The 19,278-nt window shown below is 36.1% G+C and overlaps 1 protein-coding gene across 1 annotated transcript in view; it reads right to left on the minus strand.

The window, feature by feature from the left end:
* The window catches only part of C3G (C3G guanyl-nucleotide exchange factor), a 350,856-nt gene that overhangs the window by 64,339 nt on the left and 267,239 nt on the right, over nucleotides 1-19,278 (minus strand). The window contains exon 15 of the mRNA XM_090405787.1: nucleotides 8,505-8,599. Coding sequence (XP_090261913.1) covers nucleotides 8,505-8,599 — 95 coding nt within the window. The remainder of the gene's footprint in view (nucleotides 1-8,504; nucleotides 8,600-19,278) is intronic.

Consider the following 19,278-nt stretch of genomic DNA (forward strand, 5'->3'; position numbering starts at 1 on the left):
CACAGAATTAACTAGAAAGGCACCAAATCCCAACACTGCACCAAAATCTAGTTTGAAAGAAAATTCAAGGAAGCTTTATCATCCTAATCTCAACAAGAATAGTTATACGATTCCAAGAATCTGGAAGACCATCTGCAACCTCTAAAATATCCAAAACATGATGGCTTCCCCAACACAAGAAAACCTTAACATAATAGGACTGTAGGGATGCATTGTATATAGTTCCACTGTAATTTAGTTTTTAATCATCTGTATATTATTATATTTATTATGTATAAACAGTTTTATTTTATTTAATTCATTTTTTTTTCACCAGAGGTCAGGCTATTGCAAGCACATGATTAACAGAGCAATTAAATTTATCTTACCTTTGTGTAGTATCATGTAGCTTGTGTTTTGTTCATATGTATGTTTTCCCAATGAGGACCTCGATATAGAGATTGAAACAATGAATGTTATTTTCTTAACTGTAAGTAAAGTAATTGTTCTAACAAACGTGCTTTTGTCTTCATAAATTCAACACAATGAATGCTGACCACCATGTAACCTTGAAAGAAAGAAATATATGACTATGCATTTGAGAGATATCAGTGGAGCAGTGAAGACTGGAAAAAAGTTGCCTTTACAGATAATCAGCTTCCAACTATGTCACATGGATAGTAGTTGAAAGGGAAGGTGAAAACCTGGGGAAAGAAATCATCCCAACGTTGTGGTTCAGCAGAAACAGACAGGAGGTTGCATGTTATGGTATGCTTGCTCGGGAATTTCTTAAATATCCATATACAACATTATGAATGCAACAAAGTACCTGTCCATTGTTGTTGATTAGATGCACTTTATCATGGTGAATGTCTTTCCAGATGGCACAGGTGTGTTCTATCAGGGTGAAATACAGTATCACCTTTCCCAAAAGAACAGCAGGCAATAAAATATGAATACCATAGAACAGATTCCCAAACTGTGGGCTGCGGCCCCCTTGCGGGCCGCAGGTTTTGTTGAGGGGGGGGGGGCTGTGAAATAATGAAAACAAATTTAAAATCTTTTAAGATTAAGTAGATTTTGTTTATCTTAAAAGAAACGTATTTAATTTTTATTATTTATTATTTCTTTTTGGTTATTTTTTATATATTTTAATGGAAAAACTCACACATTGGTGTGGTTTACAAATTTTGCTTCCTGCGTATTTCGGCGCTTAATGAATATTAGTAAATATATGCTTATTATGCTTATTCATATAAGTTTCATTTCAAAGCAGAAATCTAAGAATTGCAGTTTCAAATATTTCACCTGATATTGGTGTAGCAGTATTGAAACACATTTATCACATTAAATTGTTATTAAACTTCTTTTATGTTTTTAATTCTTGTTAAAACATAAAACGTAAAACAATTATTACTAATTGTTTTACGTTTCATGTGCTTATACTGCAAATGTACAATAACAATATATCTATCTATATAAAATATGAGATAATGTGCCATGTCAAATGTGTATGTAAGATGATAAAAATGTAATATTTGCATTTGATTTTTGCAATATTCGCTGTGTATGTTTTGTATTGAATATAAATATGATAAATATTATAATAATTTATGTCTATATTACTATTTTTTTTTTTTCGAGGGAGGGCTGTATTTTAAATTTTCCAAAGGGAACCCTGACATCCAGAAGTTTGGGAAGCACTACCAGAGAACATCTGTGGGACTATGTAGATTGAGAGATCCAATGTTTGACCCCCCCCCCCAAGACAGGAAGCAAGCCTGAAAAACAGGGTATACAGCATACCTCCTGCAAAGTTCAAAGGTCTTCAGAGAGTCCATGCCATGTCCTGTAGCAATAGTTTTGGCACAAACGGGTGCAGCTGAACAAAATATTCTGACTGAACTGTATGTATATACGACAAAAAAGATATTTTAGTTGAATAAAATAAGACTACTTTTCAACAGCAGTCTCTAACTTCTGTTTACTTAAAAAATATCTAAAGAAATATAAGTTTATAAATATAAATTTATACTCGCTTCTTTCTTTCTTTCCAAAAATTATTTTGGATGAATTCTCACTGAAGAGTGAATAAAACTCTTTGTCAGTGAAGTATACCAAAATCTACCATTGCTTATGTCATATTCATAGATGGAAAGTTGATGGTGCTACCACAGCAGGAAAACACACTGGGAGGACACTGACCGAGATCAACGAGCTCCATCTTGGAATGTTTGAGTATCCTGCATATCATCCATGGTGGACCTCATAGTAGTCAATCTACAAATGCTTCAGGGACAACGGTCAGCATTAGAACTGTCCACAGAGTTACATGTTTTAGGGTACCACAGAACTGCTGCAAACAAGCACCCCCCTCCCTTCCAAAATGCCAAACGATGTTTGGACTGGTGTCTTTCACACCATTCCTGGACCACAGATGATTGGAAAAGGTTCTGTAGAGTGATGAATCATACTTCCAAATGTTTCACTCTGATGATGGTGTTTGAAAATATTAATTACCTGGAGAACAGTTCCAGCAGGACTGCATTATTCCATTCCAACTGTCAAGTTTAGTGGAGGCCCAGTAATGATATAGGAGTGTTTCAGTTGGATGGGGCTTGATCCATTGGTGGACATGCCAAAATCACAATGTCTGATGGCTACCTGGACATCCTGGACAACTTCATGCTTACAAAGCTGTGAAAGTACTTTGCCAGTGACCCTTGCATGCTTGAGCACAACATTGCTCCATGCTGCATTGCATGTCCGAGACAGGTTTTCATAAGACAATGTTGAAGTGTTGGACTGGCCAGGTCAGGACTCTGAGCTGGCCAGTCCAACCTCATCAAACATCTTTGGGATGAATTAGAATGCTGAATTTGTTCCTGACCACAGTAGCCGTCGTCAACAATGGGGATATCTTTGCGCGAGGAATGGAAGAATATTTCAGTTGCGACGTATCCAAAATTGGTTGAAAGCATGCTTCAAAGGATAGTTGCTGTCATTCAGGCCAAAGGTGGTCCCACTCAGTATTAGAACGTAATTAAAACACATTTTTTTTGACCACAACTAGGTGTCCAAATACTTTTGTCAACATAATGTGTATATATATAAAACTGTTAGGTGCTTAACAAAATCACTTCCCAAAACTGGAAAAGTCTGAAACAATCGCTACATTTAAATTTGGTTTGTAAGGTAGTTTCACAGTTCAACTTTCCATTAGAAATACACTATGTGAGGGAAATTTGTGAGGACCAGTTTTGTTCAAATGAACTTTTGTATGGTAGAGACAGTATACCAAACAAGACTAGAATGGTCCTGTCAGTCTAGGTATCTGTTGTTGTTGACCATTGTAAGAAAAAGTGGATTTCATGAAATTCAACTCTTATTATGAAAGCACTTTCGCAGAACAAAGATTGTGACCACAGTAGCTTAAGGTTATGAAAGTATCTGAATTTTGAATAAAGATGATGAGACTAAGAAGGTTATGAAAGTATCTGAATTTTGGATAAAGATGATGAGACTAAGAAATGATGTATTGTCCTATACTGGTTTTCTTTCTGCAGACTGACTGAAGTGTCATCTAGTTGTCTAAGCATTGGAGAGTCAAAGAAGGGGTTATCGGATTCCAATGATAAACTGGAATCTTATGGTGGATGGTATTTATCTTACATGTAGATACTTGAAGTGGGATGAATTCCAGAATGACATTCTCAAAATTCTGCATATAATATTTTGCTAGTGAGCTGAGATTAAATAGGTGAATCAATACCTGTTTTTCCAATTTGTTTGTGTAATTTACTTTAACATTTGCAGTATACAGTACTGATGGCATTCAAATCTTAAAAGACTTTCTCAACCAAATGGCAGTCTTTAGCCCTTGGTGTGCTGAAAGAAAACCAACATGGAATGATCCAGTGATTCCAAGTCCCATCATCCTATCTAAAAGTTGGGCAACATAGAAACACTGATCAACCAGTTGTTCTGCAGGAATACTTTTAGAACAAGAGTTCAAATTTCACTAAAACTACATTTCAATGATTTCACACTATATTTCCACATTCATGTCGAATGGTGTCATTCAAAATAATGAACTGGTTCTATTTTTTTCTTTTTTGACAGTGTAATGTTAACCAAAAATTTTCAATTATTATATGATTCATCATTTCCCTTACATGCGATGACTATGATTGACAATAATAATTCATGCAACATGCACATTTTTTTTTTCTTTTGTATTATTGTCAAACTCACCAACTGCTAATAAACAATTAAAGAGACCTAGTTGATACTTTGAGTACTTGGGGTTCCCTTTCTTCTTGATCTAACTGTTGAGCTGTATGGCGTCCTTGGCATAACCATGATTTTACAAATGGCATTACATCCCATTCTTCAAGGAGTTTTCCCTATCAGCTTTACAGTCATGAGATGAGAGATATTTGCAATGAGGAGAGAATTTTTTTTTTTTTATCTGTAGCTATGTTGCTCATTAAACTGAATGCTCTTTCTGCTTCCACAGAACTCACACCCACTACTTTCATGATTTTTCTTGCTTCTTTAATGGTTTGAAGAATTTCAGCTTTAAGATCTCACTTATTCACAAAATCTTGAAAATCATTCAGGAATATGTCATATTTTACACATTTTATGCATATTTTTTTTCTCCATCCTGCCAGGGAGAGAGGATTGTTGTTGGCCAAATTGTGGGTTACAGTAGACTGAACAATGATTGCAGAGTTGTGTATCAATCCTGTTCATTATTTAGCAGACGAGAGTTCATGTTGAAGACGAGAGTTAGAAAAGTACTGAAAATCTTTTCATAACAATGATGATTTAAATAAGGCTAATTTAGCTTGGAAGCCTAAAAGAATCGTCCGAGCTTGACTAATCGTGACATCTTTACCTTGTAGACGTGTCTGTACATCATTAAATTTTTAAAATAAGTCCACCAACCAAGTAGAAAATATGATTCTTATTTCTCTTCAGTTCATCACTCAAAAACAAATTAACATCTGTAAGAAACTCTAGGGTTGAGTCGAACAACTCAACAAATCTTTATAGACTTGCACCTCTAGACAACCATCTTACTTCACTATGCAAGAGTAATTAGTTTGATACTTCATGATTTTTTTCACAAAGTTTGGCAAACAATCGCGATTTAAGAGGATGAGCTCTAATTTGATTAATACATTTAATACACACTCTTAAAGTATCATGCAGTTTGTCACTGAGAGGTTTTGCCACCAAATGGTTTCAGTGCAACACACAGTGAATAGTACGTACACTTTGAACTTTTTCTTTCAGAAAGGCAACGAAACTTCGATAACGGCCCACCATTGCAGGTGCGCCATCTGTGGCTATTGCTGTTATATTAGTAAATGGAATATCATACTTATTTAAATATTCCTCCAATCGCTGAAAAATTGTCAACCCCGTTCCATCAATTTCAAGATATTTTGCAAATAAAAATTCGTCAATAATTTAATGCTTGGTTTTACTATAATATCTCACATAAGCCATAAGAATAGAAGAACTATCGAAAATTCATCAAGTTGGATGGAGAACTTGCTATTTTTGAGTTCTGATACTACAGGTTTTTCTACATCTTCAGCCATTTCAGCAATGTCTTTTCACAGTATTCACACTCAATGGTAAGCATTTTAAAAGAGGGCCAGAATCTTTTTTTCATTATGGTTTCAATTACTTTTTTGATTGCGGGTATAACAATGTCCTCTGCAATTGTATATGGCTTTCCTTTTTTTCCTATATTAAAAGAAATATTGTAGGAGGCTGTTAATCCTTGTTTATTGTCAGCTTCGGCAGGTGCTTTCATAAATGATTTTATAGTTGGTTGATGTGTGTATTTCTCTTTCAGTTCTTTACTAAAAGTTTTTTTCACAAAGAAGACATATAGGCCTCGTTTCGTTTCTTAATGAAGCAATAAACCCAAGTTTCAAATATTCTAATGAATATTGTCTGCATTTCTTTTTAGAATCTGAAGCTGCTATTGTGGTTACTGGGGTTGTAACAAAATAATTAAAATTGAAGTCAGTAAGCAAAAGTAATAAGTCTAAATAATATACCTACTCACATATTTCTATACGATGTACAAAACTACCAGCCCTGCTCAACTCTTCAACATAGAGAAGTTTAGTTCGTGAATGAATAAGGAGTGAATTATAATATGTATGTTGATGAATTTTAGAACATTAACGCTCACTTGTATGTCGATGTGCAAAAATGAGACTGGGATCGAATACGTGTAAGTATAAGTAAATAAGCAACTGCGCATGTGTTGCAATCTCGCTCCCGCCGTGCCGGCCAAGCGGGAATAACCGACATCCATTTATTGGTAAATACGTCATTTTGGCCTACTTGATTGGCCTCCGTAACTATTTTCATGACCTTGCTCCATCTTACAGGTCCTATTCATGTCACTGTTCCCACGATTCACTCTTAATTGCGTTGTCATTCAGGATGGAGGTAATCCAAGTTAACCGAATTAAACATTACCCGTACAATGATGTCTTATATTTTTCTATCAACTCCTGGGGGTCGATATTGACCACTTTGGCGACCACTGAATTAGCACAAAAATCTGTTAGTTTTTTTTTGTCACCTACACGAAGAGCTTGCACCAGTTGCAATCTTTATGGCTTCATAAGCAAATGTTGTAACACATGCCAAACAGTCACATGAGGGATGGTAAGTTCTTGGCTAGCACAATGAGTGGACTTGCACGGGCTTCGCTGAAAAGCCTCTTGAATTTGTTGCACATTCCCCTCTTAGGTACGTGGTCGTCCAGGACTCTTTCTCTTACATAAACATCCTGTTTCTTGAAATTGCCGATACCAATGATGAATGTTTTTGTCCAGTGGTGGATCAATTCCGTAATGTCATCTAAACACATGCTGCTGACTAGACACCATCTTCTCATTAACTAAGCATAGCAGCTATTTGGGCACTAGTAGTGGCATCTAGCAGTCGTCATATCAAATTGTAGGACAAGGCCGTTCACATGGTACAAGTCGCATTCATTTGTGGTTCGTGGTTGCAGAGATATACAATTTTCAAATCAGGACATTCTTTTTGAAACACCCTGTACATTAGCAATGTTGAAAAATTTTTAATTTCTTTAGGTGCCTGCTTTTAACCTTTATGAATTCTTTTTTCTCTGATACTTTGGAGATGCGATATAGGACAGTCCACAGTTCAGGATTTAAAACATTAATAATTCTCCACATAGAGCTGCTATAGTGCTGTAAATACAATGCACCTTCACCAAAAGAAAACTTTTTTGAATTTGAGAAAAGCAGCTTGTATTGGTATCCTGGCATTGTTTGAGGTACATGTTTAGTTTCAACTTACCAAATTGTTGTGCTTTGTGTATAATCTCATCAATCTAGTCGACAGGCTTAAGTGTTAGGCATCATTCATTACTTATTTTAACAGTATTACAACACCAAACAAAACTAAATTATAAAAAAGTTGTTTTATTAACTTGCTTATATTTCACTGGATTTCAAACCAGCATCTTCAGAGCAAAACAACATGTTAATCTTACTCGTTATAGTGTGTAAACTGTAACATATTGTTTTGTTCTGAAGTTGCTGGTTTGAAATCAAGCGAAATATAAGACTGTTAATATTGGAAGTTCCCCCCCCCCCTTGGTTAGACTATAAATTATATATTTAGTTTAATTCTTTATCCAAGTGTAAACAAACAAAGTTTGCACCTGAAGTACCTTCAGGATTGGGGAAACTCGTGGCAAAGGTGGACTAAGTTCACAACACTTTCCTTAGTATCCCATAATGCAAAGCACATCTCCTTGCAGAGACGTATGTTGCAATGCATTATGGGATACTAAGGAAAGTGTTGTGAACTTAGTCCACCTTTGCCACGAGTTGCCCCAGTCCTGAAGCTACTTCAGGCACAAACTTTGCTTACACTTGGATAAAGGATTAAACTAAATATATAATTTAAAGCTCATTAATAAACATCTTTTTTATACTTTAGTTTTATTTGGTATTGTAATACAGTTAAAATGAAAATAAGTTATGAATAACATCCAACACATAAGACTGTCAACTATTGGTATATCCTATCACTGTGCAAAAGTTGGTGTTCGTAGTAGGTTTAAGGTTTCACCACTAATTTGATTACTCAAATTTTATTCACTTAATTTCATTATTTTGAGTTTTCAATGGCACTTGTAACAGAGTAAAATAAACAGAAAGACAGACACAAGAGGCTACACTTGGTCAAATCACATTTTTCATCCTGTTTACTGATAATGACCTGTTATATACTTAGAACAAGATATCTGATTTATTCAATATATCTGATATATAAATCATATATTTTACCAAATTCTTAGAAGCCATGTTTCAAAGGCTTGCTAATACTAAAAATAACTGATATTTATTATCCTTTATTTTAAAAGAAGTTTTTTTTTTTTTTTAAGTCACAAAATAAGATAACAGCAGCTGTTATTCTCAATGAATAGGGGAAAAAAAATACATTACCAATAAGACATTTTATTAAAATGCTCTGTGAAAGTAGTGAGATTTGGACTGAGTTCTTCTTTTTGTTCTTTAGCCCACAGAAGAACTTCAGGAATCTAAAAATAAAAGAAATCACTCTTTCTTTAGTTTACAATGTTAGATGATTTCCAAGTTATTTAATATGACACATTAGTAACAGGAATCCAATCCCAATATTCAAATATGATATGATTATCAAATATTCACCAAATTCTACTGAATTATTATAAATGTCAGCATTCTACTATAAGACATAAGTCCATTCAAGGTTGTAAAAACATCATGAATTCAATTTGTTCATTAACGATATAGGAAAGGATCTGAGAGGAAGTGTTCATTTGTTTGCTGATGATGCAAAGTTGGGAAGAGCAATAGCGAGTGCACAGGATGTCAAAATTTTGCAAGATGAGTTGGATAGTTTGGAGGACTGGGCTTTTTTGTCAATTAAATTAAATAATTAAATGTGGCAAAGCGTAAGGTTATGCATTTTGGGGTGAAAAGATTAGCAGCAGTATATCACATTGATGGAACCCTACTCCAGGAGATTGACGAGGCCAGGGATTTGGGAGTGTTGGTAGATAGGGAGTTGAAGTTTAGGGGGCACATCGCAAAAGTGGCTAAATCAGCTCATCAAATCACTTGGTTGCTGAAAAATACTTTAACAAGCAGAGACAAACAGGTTATTGTTCCTCTGTATCAAGTCTTGATAAGACCCCATCTAGACTAATCTGGCCAGATATGGGCAGTAGGGTTTCTTCTTGATGGGGAGGAGGTGGAGAGGATCCAGAGACAAGTGATCAAGATGATAGCAGGTCTATGGAATGAACCTTATGAGAAAAGGTTGAAGATTTGTGGGTTGCAGAAATTGGTTGATAGACGGAAAAGGGGTGATATGATTGAGACATTCAAATTACTGAAGGGTTTCTATAAGATTAATTCAGAAGATATTTTTGAGAACAGGACTGGTGGTGGTAAGACTAGGGAGCCATACATGGAAGCTGGGCAAGAGTGTTGTTAGCAAAGGTGTTAGAGCTAGGTTTTTTTACTTGGAGAGTGATGAATGAGTGGAATGAGCTGCCAGAGTCTGTTGTGGGTGCCATGACTGTGAATGAGTTCAAGGCGAGGTATGATAGATACTGTGTGAATGTCGAATAGTTGTTCTTGACATGATGTTAGGGCCTTCCTCGACGAATCTGTCAACTCCTTGGAGTTGCCCATAATAATAATGATAATGATCTGATGAATTGTTTTACACGAAGAGAAAATAATTGCACAGCTAGTCCAAGACTAACTCAAAAACACAAGATATTCCAATACTCAATCAGCCATGGCCTATATATGAGTATAGTGCCTGCCTGGTTCTGCTGTAAGAGACTTGGAGACTTCTTACCAAATTGCATATACCATACTTAAATCAGACATCTTAATAATTTACTTATCTATCCATCCTCATATAATCGATGAAAAGAGACATTTTGCTGTAAATCTCTGAATCTAAATCATTAATATATAGTAGCTATTATCATTGGTGATTGTGCAATATGAAGCCTCTCCCAATCCCATGGTAATGGCCTGTTTCCACAAATGGCAGGGGTGCGTATTGCCACCTTAAATGCATATCTTCCCTAGTTGTGAGGAAATGCCAACTAGATCTCTAGGTGGTAGATGTCTTTCACTGCCTGGTGAAACACCACCACCACCCTGCTTTTTTGGAGGTGTGAAGTGGTTTCTGCCATGTTTCATCTCCAGAGCAGGGCCTCCAGTTTGTTCCCCTGTTCTTCTCATATGCAGTTTGGGTGATGGCCTCGCTGCGCATACCCATTTCACTCTTTTCAATTTCAATTAGGTGGCTAGCCTGCAAGTTTTTTGCAGGCTAGCCACCATATAGTGCATGGTAACACATTTTAGAAACGAAACCTGGACTTGCCATTGACAGACCCCCCCCACCTTCAACTGACCTTTTCATGGAGAATTTTGAAAAGACTTTCCTAACAACAATAAAGTATAAAACTAGCAATGTGGTGGAGATACAGGTAATGGACAAAAAAACGGAAACACCGAACTATTGAGTTACGTTATCAGTAGTTGAAATACAGCATCTACAATGCATCGAACACAGATGCAGTTGATATGCAAATATACTGCCAACATTCCTAGGGATGTGTGTATAAAGGCAAATGGAGGCCTGCTCTCGTTTATTGCATGTTAAAATGGAATCCAGAGAGGACTTCAGTGACTTTGAAAGGGGCATGATTGTTGATGCCAGGCTGGCAGGCACATCTGTGACCAGAACAGCTGAAATTACACAGGTTAATTGAGGAACAGTCTAAGGTTATGTCAGCATGGCAGTCGACAGGACAAACATCAGCAAAATGCAATAATGGATGAAAGTGTTTCTTGCAAGAGAGGGACATTCAAGCATTAGTGCATGACCACAAAAAATAGGCATGCTACTGCTGCACAACTGTGTGAAAAATCAACAGGTCATGAGAAATCCATTTCAACAAAAACTCTGTGCTGGGAGCTACACAGATTTGTGTATCACAGTTCAGGATGCTTTACATAAGCTTTTGATCACTCCCGTCAACACATGTCATCACATCCAATGGTTCAAAGATCACAGGCAGTAGACTACACAACAGTGGAGGGATGTGATATGGTCCAATGAACATATGTTCACACTTTTGCTGCAAATGGACGATTACCTGTCAGCCAAAGGAAGCTTACCAGCCAGAGTACTTGTTTCCAACTGTGAAAGGGTTTAGTGGTTCTGTAATGGTCTGGGGTGCATTCTCATGGCATGATTTGGGTCCACTCATATTGGAGGGCAAAGGATGCTGCATGTTATCTTTTAATCATAAGTGATCATCTTCATTCTATGTTGACACACTTTTCTCCTACTCAGCAGCCAGCCACGTTTCAACAGGATAATACTCCCATTTATTGAGCAAATGTGGCTGCCCAGTGGTTTGCGGAACATGAGAGCGAGGTGTCTTGTCTGCCATGGCCATCCCAATTGCCAAACTTAAAGCCTATAGAACATTTATGGGATATTTTGGAGCAAGCTCTCAGAATGTTTCCCACCTTCAAAGAACAAAGGCAAATTGATCCAGTATCTGTTGGAAGAATGGTGTAAAATTCCTCCTGTTGGGTTCAAAGCATTGACCGAGTCTCTCCCTTGAAAAATACAGGCTATACTAGATGCCGACAGCAGACCAATGTTACATTAATCGAAACGTATCACTGTTTCCATTTTTTTTGTCCATTACTTATATGTGGATGATATCTTTATTTGGAAACATGGCCTCCCAAGCCTGCAACAATTTCTACATTCTCTTAACTCTGGATTGGATATCTCATCCTGATGGAAATGCTAGTAACATCTGAAGATGGCCAAGGCAAATCTTCTCCCAGTATTCCACATACTTCTCACAGTATGCCCCTTTTAGATCCTTTGACAGAAGAGCATCAAAAAAATACTCAATAGCCTAAGTGCACTGGAATTAACACCTGCAAAATATCTCCTTTATAAGTCTGTTGTACTTATCTGACATCTATCCAACAGCATAGATGTCAGATAAGTACATCTAAGGAACAAGCTTTTATCCTGCTTGTTCCTAAAAGGGAGATAAAAGCTAGTCATTAAAACTATTTCCCCCTACTCTCCTCACCTCAATACTCTCATGAGCGACGGAGAAAGTAATCAACAACAAACGTCATTTCCTGCATGTTCATTAGTTAATTAGTGGTCACCAATATGAATTCTGCCATTCTTGTTCTACGGCAGATGTTGGTAACCTTTCCCACTGTGGAACGATTTAGAAGACAAAACCTCATGTGGTCAAGACATGTCTGTGCAGTTAGCCTAGTGGCTATGCGCTTCACAACCATATGCCTGGGAAAGTAGTGTCCAAGGTTTGATTCTTGTCGACGATATTGAGGAGCTTAAGGATCTTCCTCAGTCATAGCCAAGTTAGGCTGTCTGGGCATAGGCAGCAGGGTTCCCACACACAGTTTATCTGGGGTTTTTCATCCTCAAAGCAGCAGGCAAACCAGCCCCGTGAACATACACACAGACACATTCATGAATATTGCCCTTAGGGGATGCAGCAGAGGAGTGGTGATACAGCTGCATTAATACACCAGTAACTCCCTCATTAGGAGGGGACTCAACCTGTCGTAGACGGATGAGAGGGATAGAGATCAAGACATTCAAAACAGTGCGATATCACATCATTCACACTAAGCTTCTATCATATGGTTTCCTCCTACCCTTTGTGAATGCAATGCCAGCTTCTTCTCAATGACCAGAGAAGAAGCTGGCCAGAGGATGGAGAATGACCAGAAAAGAGTGTGTGTGTGTGTGTGTGTGTTAGTAGATGACACATACTGAATGACCAGACCCATTTTCACCTACACATCAATTTATTCACACCTAAACCTCTTTTTATGCAAATTTTTTTTTTTTTACGCGAATTCAGTTATGTGAATTGGGATATCAAAAATAATTTTTTTTACATGATTTTTATTCACATTTACGCGACCAACCTAAAGTCTAAGTTAGGAAAAAATCCGTAATTCAAGAAAATTCTGAGAATTGCATTGTCGTTTCAATTAAGAAAATTCTGAGAATTTTATAGAATTGCATTCTCGTTTCAATTAAGAAAATTCTAAATTCTTACGAATTTCATTTATTGGGAATTCCCCGAATTACATAACTGACTGCGCATAAAAAAACAGTTCTTAGTAGTTTGAATTTGGTGTTTAAGTAGACAACACAGTTACCGCATTTTTTGCGTTTGTATTTTTTAAGTGAAATCAAAATAAAAATCACATTATAAAATTAATAATTTTGCCAAGAAATAATAAATGGTAAGCTACATGTAATTTTCAAACTTTCATTTCATTAACCAAAGATTTTAATCCAGCCCTCACATGATTGCCGATATATATATAAAAAAAAGCCATTTCCTTGGATATACAAATTCAAATTTTAAATAGTCTTCAAACTGGGGAAGGTGCAATGGCTGTGGATAAGCATTTTGGAGTCCGTGAATCAACTGTCAGATCTATAAAGAAAATGAAGAGGCTATTAGAAAAGCGGCATGTTCTGGTATAAAATCGAGTGCGAAATTATCATCATACAAAAGAGATATTGTTCTAGAAAAGGCCGAAAAACATTTAGTGATGTGGATAGATGTACAAAAAAGAATGCCAGTTGACGGAAATTCCATCAAGCAATCATCACTGAGATTTTATGAACAGATTAAAAAACTGCAGCCAGATACTTCATCTCAATCGAGGTAAAAAATATGAATTTCATTCAAGTAATGGTTGGCTGCCTAAGTTTATTAAAAGACATGCTTTTCATAATATAAAAATTAAAGGTGAAATGGCTTCTGTAAGTATATCCACAAAAACTTGCTAAAATAATTGAAGATGGAGTTACACTCATGAACAAGTTTGGAATATGGATGAAACCGGCCTTTTCTGGAAAAAAAATGCCAAACAGAACTTACATATCAAAAATGCAAAAAACTGTTGGTGGGTTCAAAGCAGCAAAGAATTGCATAACACTCCTATTTTGTTCGAACGCTTTAGGAGACGGGATGTTAAAACCACTGCTCATAAATCTATCATTAAGACCACGGCCAATGAAAGGCGTAGATTTTCAAAAATTGCCAGTTCATAGATGGCCAACAAAAAAGCTTGGGTGACCATTGATATTTTAACTGAGTGGTTCCATAAACATTTTGTGCCAGAAGTTAGACGCTATTTGAATGACAAGGGTCTCGAATTTAAAGTGCTTTTGATTCTTGATAATGCACTTGGTCATCCTGCCACAGAACACCCAAATGAACAGATTAAACATATTATGTCAGACGAACATTTCAGTACGTTTTGAACAAGCTAAATGATGATGAAACACTGTCAGTTATGGATGTGTGGAAAAAATTTTCAATTATGGATTGTACTGATCAGGTTCGATTATTGTTATCTGAATCGAGATCAGAAACTATGAATGCATGCTGGAAAGTTATTTGGCCCACATGTGTTAAGGAGAATGCTCCTGTTTCCTTCAATCATACTGCAGAATTCCCCAATATAATACGTTTGGCATGTGAAATTGGCAGAGAAGGATTCGATGATCTTAGCTTTTTTGCAGATATCGAAGAATTGTTAATTGATAAACCTTTTAGCAAAGACGAAATAGTGGAGATTGTTTCTGAGACTCCTGAAAGCGAAGAAGTTAATGATAATGATCAAGATAATCCTACTTTTACTGTTGATATAATTAAAGGTCTTAAACTGGCCAGTAATTTAGGCAATTATTTTGCCCAACATGATTCAAATGAAGAATGAAGAGCTTAAGTTGTTAATGTCTTCATACAGAGAATTATATCGCAACTTATCTAAAGCATCAACACAGCGATTAATAACTGAGTTCATGCCTAAAACTACTGAAACAACCAGTGGTACTTTTGTTCAAGACATGACAAGAAGAATTCCACAAATTGAGGCAGAAGTCGATGACGATAATACCATATCTAGTAGTTCCAGTGATATTAAAGTCTCACGAAAACAAAAGCTTTCACGTTTATGTCAGAAACTGATAGCGAATAACGTAATTTTTTTTATAGAATCCTTAGCAAACAACTGAAATGAATATGTTAAAGAGCCAAGAGGCTATTTTTCCGGCAGCGTAAAATAAGTTAAGGAGATAATAAAGAGGGGATAATTTACGCCACCGGAAAAATAGCCTCGTGGCTCTTTATCGTAGCAATAATAATATATGGGTACACCGTTTTGGCAATTCGTTAGTGGGGGTATATGCAAGTTCGGTTTCACTTTAAACCTTGGTATTCCAGGTCTACCTACTCACTGATGAGACCTAAATAAAGGTCGAAACTGGTCTGGGTAGTGACATCTCCTCATAATGTAAAACAGTAATACATCTCCTAGGAGCTATATTTTACATTATGAAAAAATATTAAGGATAGTGACGGATCTTGCTCCACCTTTGCAACGAGTTGCCCTAGTGTTGTACTACCCAGGTGATCACTTACTCGCCGATAGTTCTTCGGCATGAAACTCTTAGATTTCGATCTCCGAGTTTCGTATCTGGCTTTACAATAAAATAATGAGGGATTTATTATCCCCTTAACTGTAATGAATGTGTTTTTTTTTTAAGTTATTAAAATTCATTATATGTATTCTCCATGAAATGTAAATAAAAATCTTACGATCCTAACGAATTTAATGTTTGTTTTTTTTTTCATTTTTTGCTTATATTTCAGGTTTGGAACCAATCTTCATTTTTTCTATGGAGTCAGTAGTTCTTTTTACACGAATTCTATTTACGCGTAAAAAGAGGTTTAGGTGTATACTGATATCTAATCCTATTCATAGCTTTGTTGATGACAGTACAATCCATTCCACTTTGTCATTTACAAAACATTGTAGTGTTCAGATGATTTTAGCTTCAAGATCTATGGCCAACGCCTTAAACACTGATCTTTCTGATCTAGCTTATCTTGGCATAAAAATATCATATCCGTTACCTCTTCATTCTTCCAAAAAGCTTAATATTCTTTATATATATGATTTTTCTTTTTTAAAAAAAAAAGATTTAATGACTTAAAAAACCGAGATAACTTATAAAGATTTTAATGAGAATAATACAACTAATTTCAGCTTATAACAGCCTTCATCAGGTATTCATAAAGGAAGAGAATAGTAATAAACATTGAAGTATCTAAAAAACTGGAAATTACAGGTAAAAATTGCCACACATAATTGATACATAAAAAACGTATTTTTTCAAGTTGTTCTAACAGGCGTGCCATTGTTTATTGCAAGTGTGCGTGCAGGCTCACGTGAACGTCAATATTGAATAACTGCAGCATGGCTATCTGGGATGTTATAACTCAAATTGTTGTTTAAGTGGACAGGATTCAGCAGGATTTCCCTTGATTCTATAATTTTTCTCTCAAACATCACAGCGAAAAATATTTTCTGATCTATCCCAGCAAACGGAGTGGCTTTGTTGATCATCATTAGGATTGTTTGAAAAAAGAACACAACTGGATAATGCAGTTGCATGCGATCTTTTGTAAGAGATGTCTCTCTTATGCTCTTCTATATACGTTGTTCAATAGATTTGTTAGTTTGTCCAAAATAAGGGATATTGCAATCGTACCATAATTTATATACACCTGGATATTTTAGGTTGTGATGAGTAGGCTTTGGATGGCTGATTAGAGAACGGATTTTAGGAAGTGTGGTGAAGAACGTCCTGATTTGTATTTTTTAAGGACGTTAGCTAATTTGTTAGAGACTGTGATAATGTATGGGATGGAGATGCTACCTTTAAAATTAATAGTTTCTGTTGTGCACTGCCTAGGAGGATCCAGAAGAGGATCCTTTAAAATGTTAATTTTAAAGGTAGCATCTCCATCCCATACATTAGCACAGTCTCTAATAAAAATTAGCTAAAGTCCTTAAAAAATACAACGTTAGGACGTTGTTCACCACACTTCCTAAAATCCGTTCTCAAAATCAGAAGCTGGTTGCTGATAATCTTCTCCATCACTTGTGAAAGCAATGGGACGATAATTATATGTCTGACTTTTATCTCCCTTTTTTATGCATAGGCTGGATGAAAGTCTGCTTTCATGCTAGTAGAATATGGTAACTTATATTGGTGATACAAGATGTGTGGTGATTCTGGGGCACAACTTTTAAGCATAGTGGAGGAATATCATCTGGACCTAGAACCTTATTAGTAATGGGATTAATCAAGACTTTCATAATGTCCTTTTGGTAAAAGTTCGGAGGAAGCATGGAGTGGGCAATTTGCAGTAATGTGAGAGCTGATTTGCCTTGGTTATCCAAGCGAGAGTTGAAGGAATAAACTGATGCCACAAGATTCCTTGGGTGAGGTTAGCATGGTACTATCAGGATGCAAGAGAAGTGAGAATAGGGAAGTACACAAGTTATGCCCAAACAGCCATAGCAAGGGACCAGAAGCCTAGACTGCCAGTTGAACAGGAAACAAATTTATTGTATTTCATTTTTAAAAAGAGCTTTGGAATCACTGATAATGTTTTACACTTATTTTGGGCTGTTGTATGAGAAGCTAGAGTTTTTAATTTAGCCATTAAACATATGCTGCATTTTTATCATTGACTGCAGAGGTGTGCATATTTTTTTTTTATTTTATTCTTTTTTTTTTTTTTTTTTTAGAGATAGGGCTTGGACAAGTTGAGAGTTTGTAATGGAGTGGAGAATGAAAATTCTCATTCCAGTGAGGATTATTTCAGTTATTTTGGTGTAGATATTTGGATCACGAGAGCAAAAGCAGTAATATGATCATAGAAAAGAGGCATAAAAATTCTGGATGTCATCCCAGTTGACACGATTATAATGTCATAGAGTATGGGACTGAATGGCTGGGAGGAGGATAAACTATAGAGAAGATGATGTGCTAAGACTGTGGTCAGAGTTGCCAAGAGAAGAGTAGAGATTCACAGTGCATTTGGAGGGAGAGTCAGTTAAGAAAAAGTCCAGAGTGTTGGAAGAATGGTGAGAATTGTCTGGTATTCTGGTTGGTAGGTTTAAATATTTGTGATAAATCATGACCAATGGCAAATGATTCAGCTTCCTTCTGGCTCTTGATTGGATATTAAAGTTCCCTGGGAAGGCAATCTCACAATTTGGGTAATTAGTTCATATGAAATCAGTTTTTTTTTTTTTTTTTTTGTAATAAGTAGTCAAAAAGGGCAGCATGGTGGTCAGAGTTAGGGAAGTTGCTAAAGGCAACAAATGAAGGCTATAAAGTAAGATGGAAATCTTGAGCCAGAGCAGACCAAAAAAGCAGAGATTCCAAGTTGGATAGCTTTTGATAAGGGATATCAGATTTTACAAAATTGTACGTTTCTCCCCTTTTGTGGGCTGTGTCATGCAAGATGTTGGGACAGTTGAGGCAGGCTTGGATGTCAACTGAGGTACTGTTAGGAAAAGAAGAACAGGTTGGTGTGTATATCACTGTTTGTTGCATTGATGACTCAATTGTTGGTGAAATGGACATGGAAATGTTTTTTATTGGAATAAATTTTGGTGTTATTTGGGAGAGGGAGGGAGAAGAGAGAGAGTTAGTATAGTTTTATTTTTTCGCATTTATTTTTTTTTCACATTTTTTATGGAAACTGTTTTATATCCACAGTTAAAACACTAGTATTTGTAAGAGTGTTTCATGTTAGGGCTGATTCAGGAAACAAAAAGTGGGGGCATGCAACTACCTTACAATTACTCCTTCACTGAAAACAACAATTTTTCTTAGCATCGAACTCCAAATCCATTATTCTTTCTACTACTAAAATACTCTGAACATCAAAACCACTACAATTTATTGCATATTATTTCTCCACAGAGTCTGCTGACCGAATCAATAGCAATCACAGTTCTCTGTTGTAGTTCATTGAACTCATATCTAAGCAAGAGATTCACAAAGTTAACTTTTTTTCCCTACCTCATTCAAAAACTACTTCATATCTTTTCCCATACTATACCCATCTCCTTTTTGAATCATTTGTTCTGAATAACAATCATATCTTAAACTTGTTTCACCTGCTTGCTTATAGCCTCAGTCATATCATGAATCTTCACTGCTGGACACAAGCACTTTTATTTGTTTATCTAGCACAATTCTAAACATGGGATTAACATAACCTTTTCATCTCTTGCTATTCTTTTG

This window comes from Typopeltis vanoorti, chromosome 1, assembly GCF_054136105.1.
Source record: "Typopeltis vanoorti isolate ZY-2024b chromosome 1, IOZ_Tvanoo_1.0, whole genome shotgun sequence".
In the NCBI taxonomy this organism is placed as follows: domain Eukaryota; kingdom Metazoa; phylum Arthropoda; class Arachnida; order Uropygi; family Thelyphonidae; genus Typopeltis; species Typopeltis vanoorti.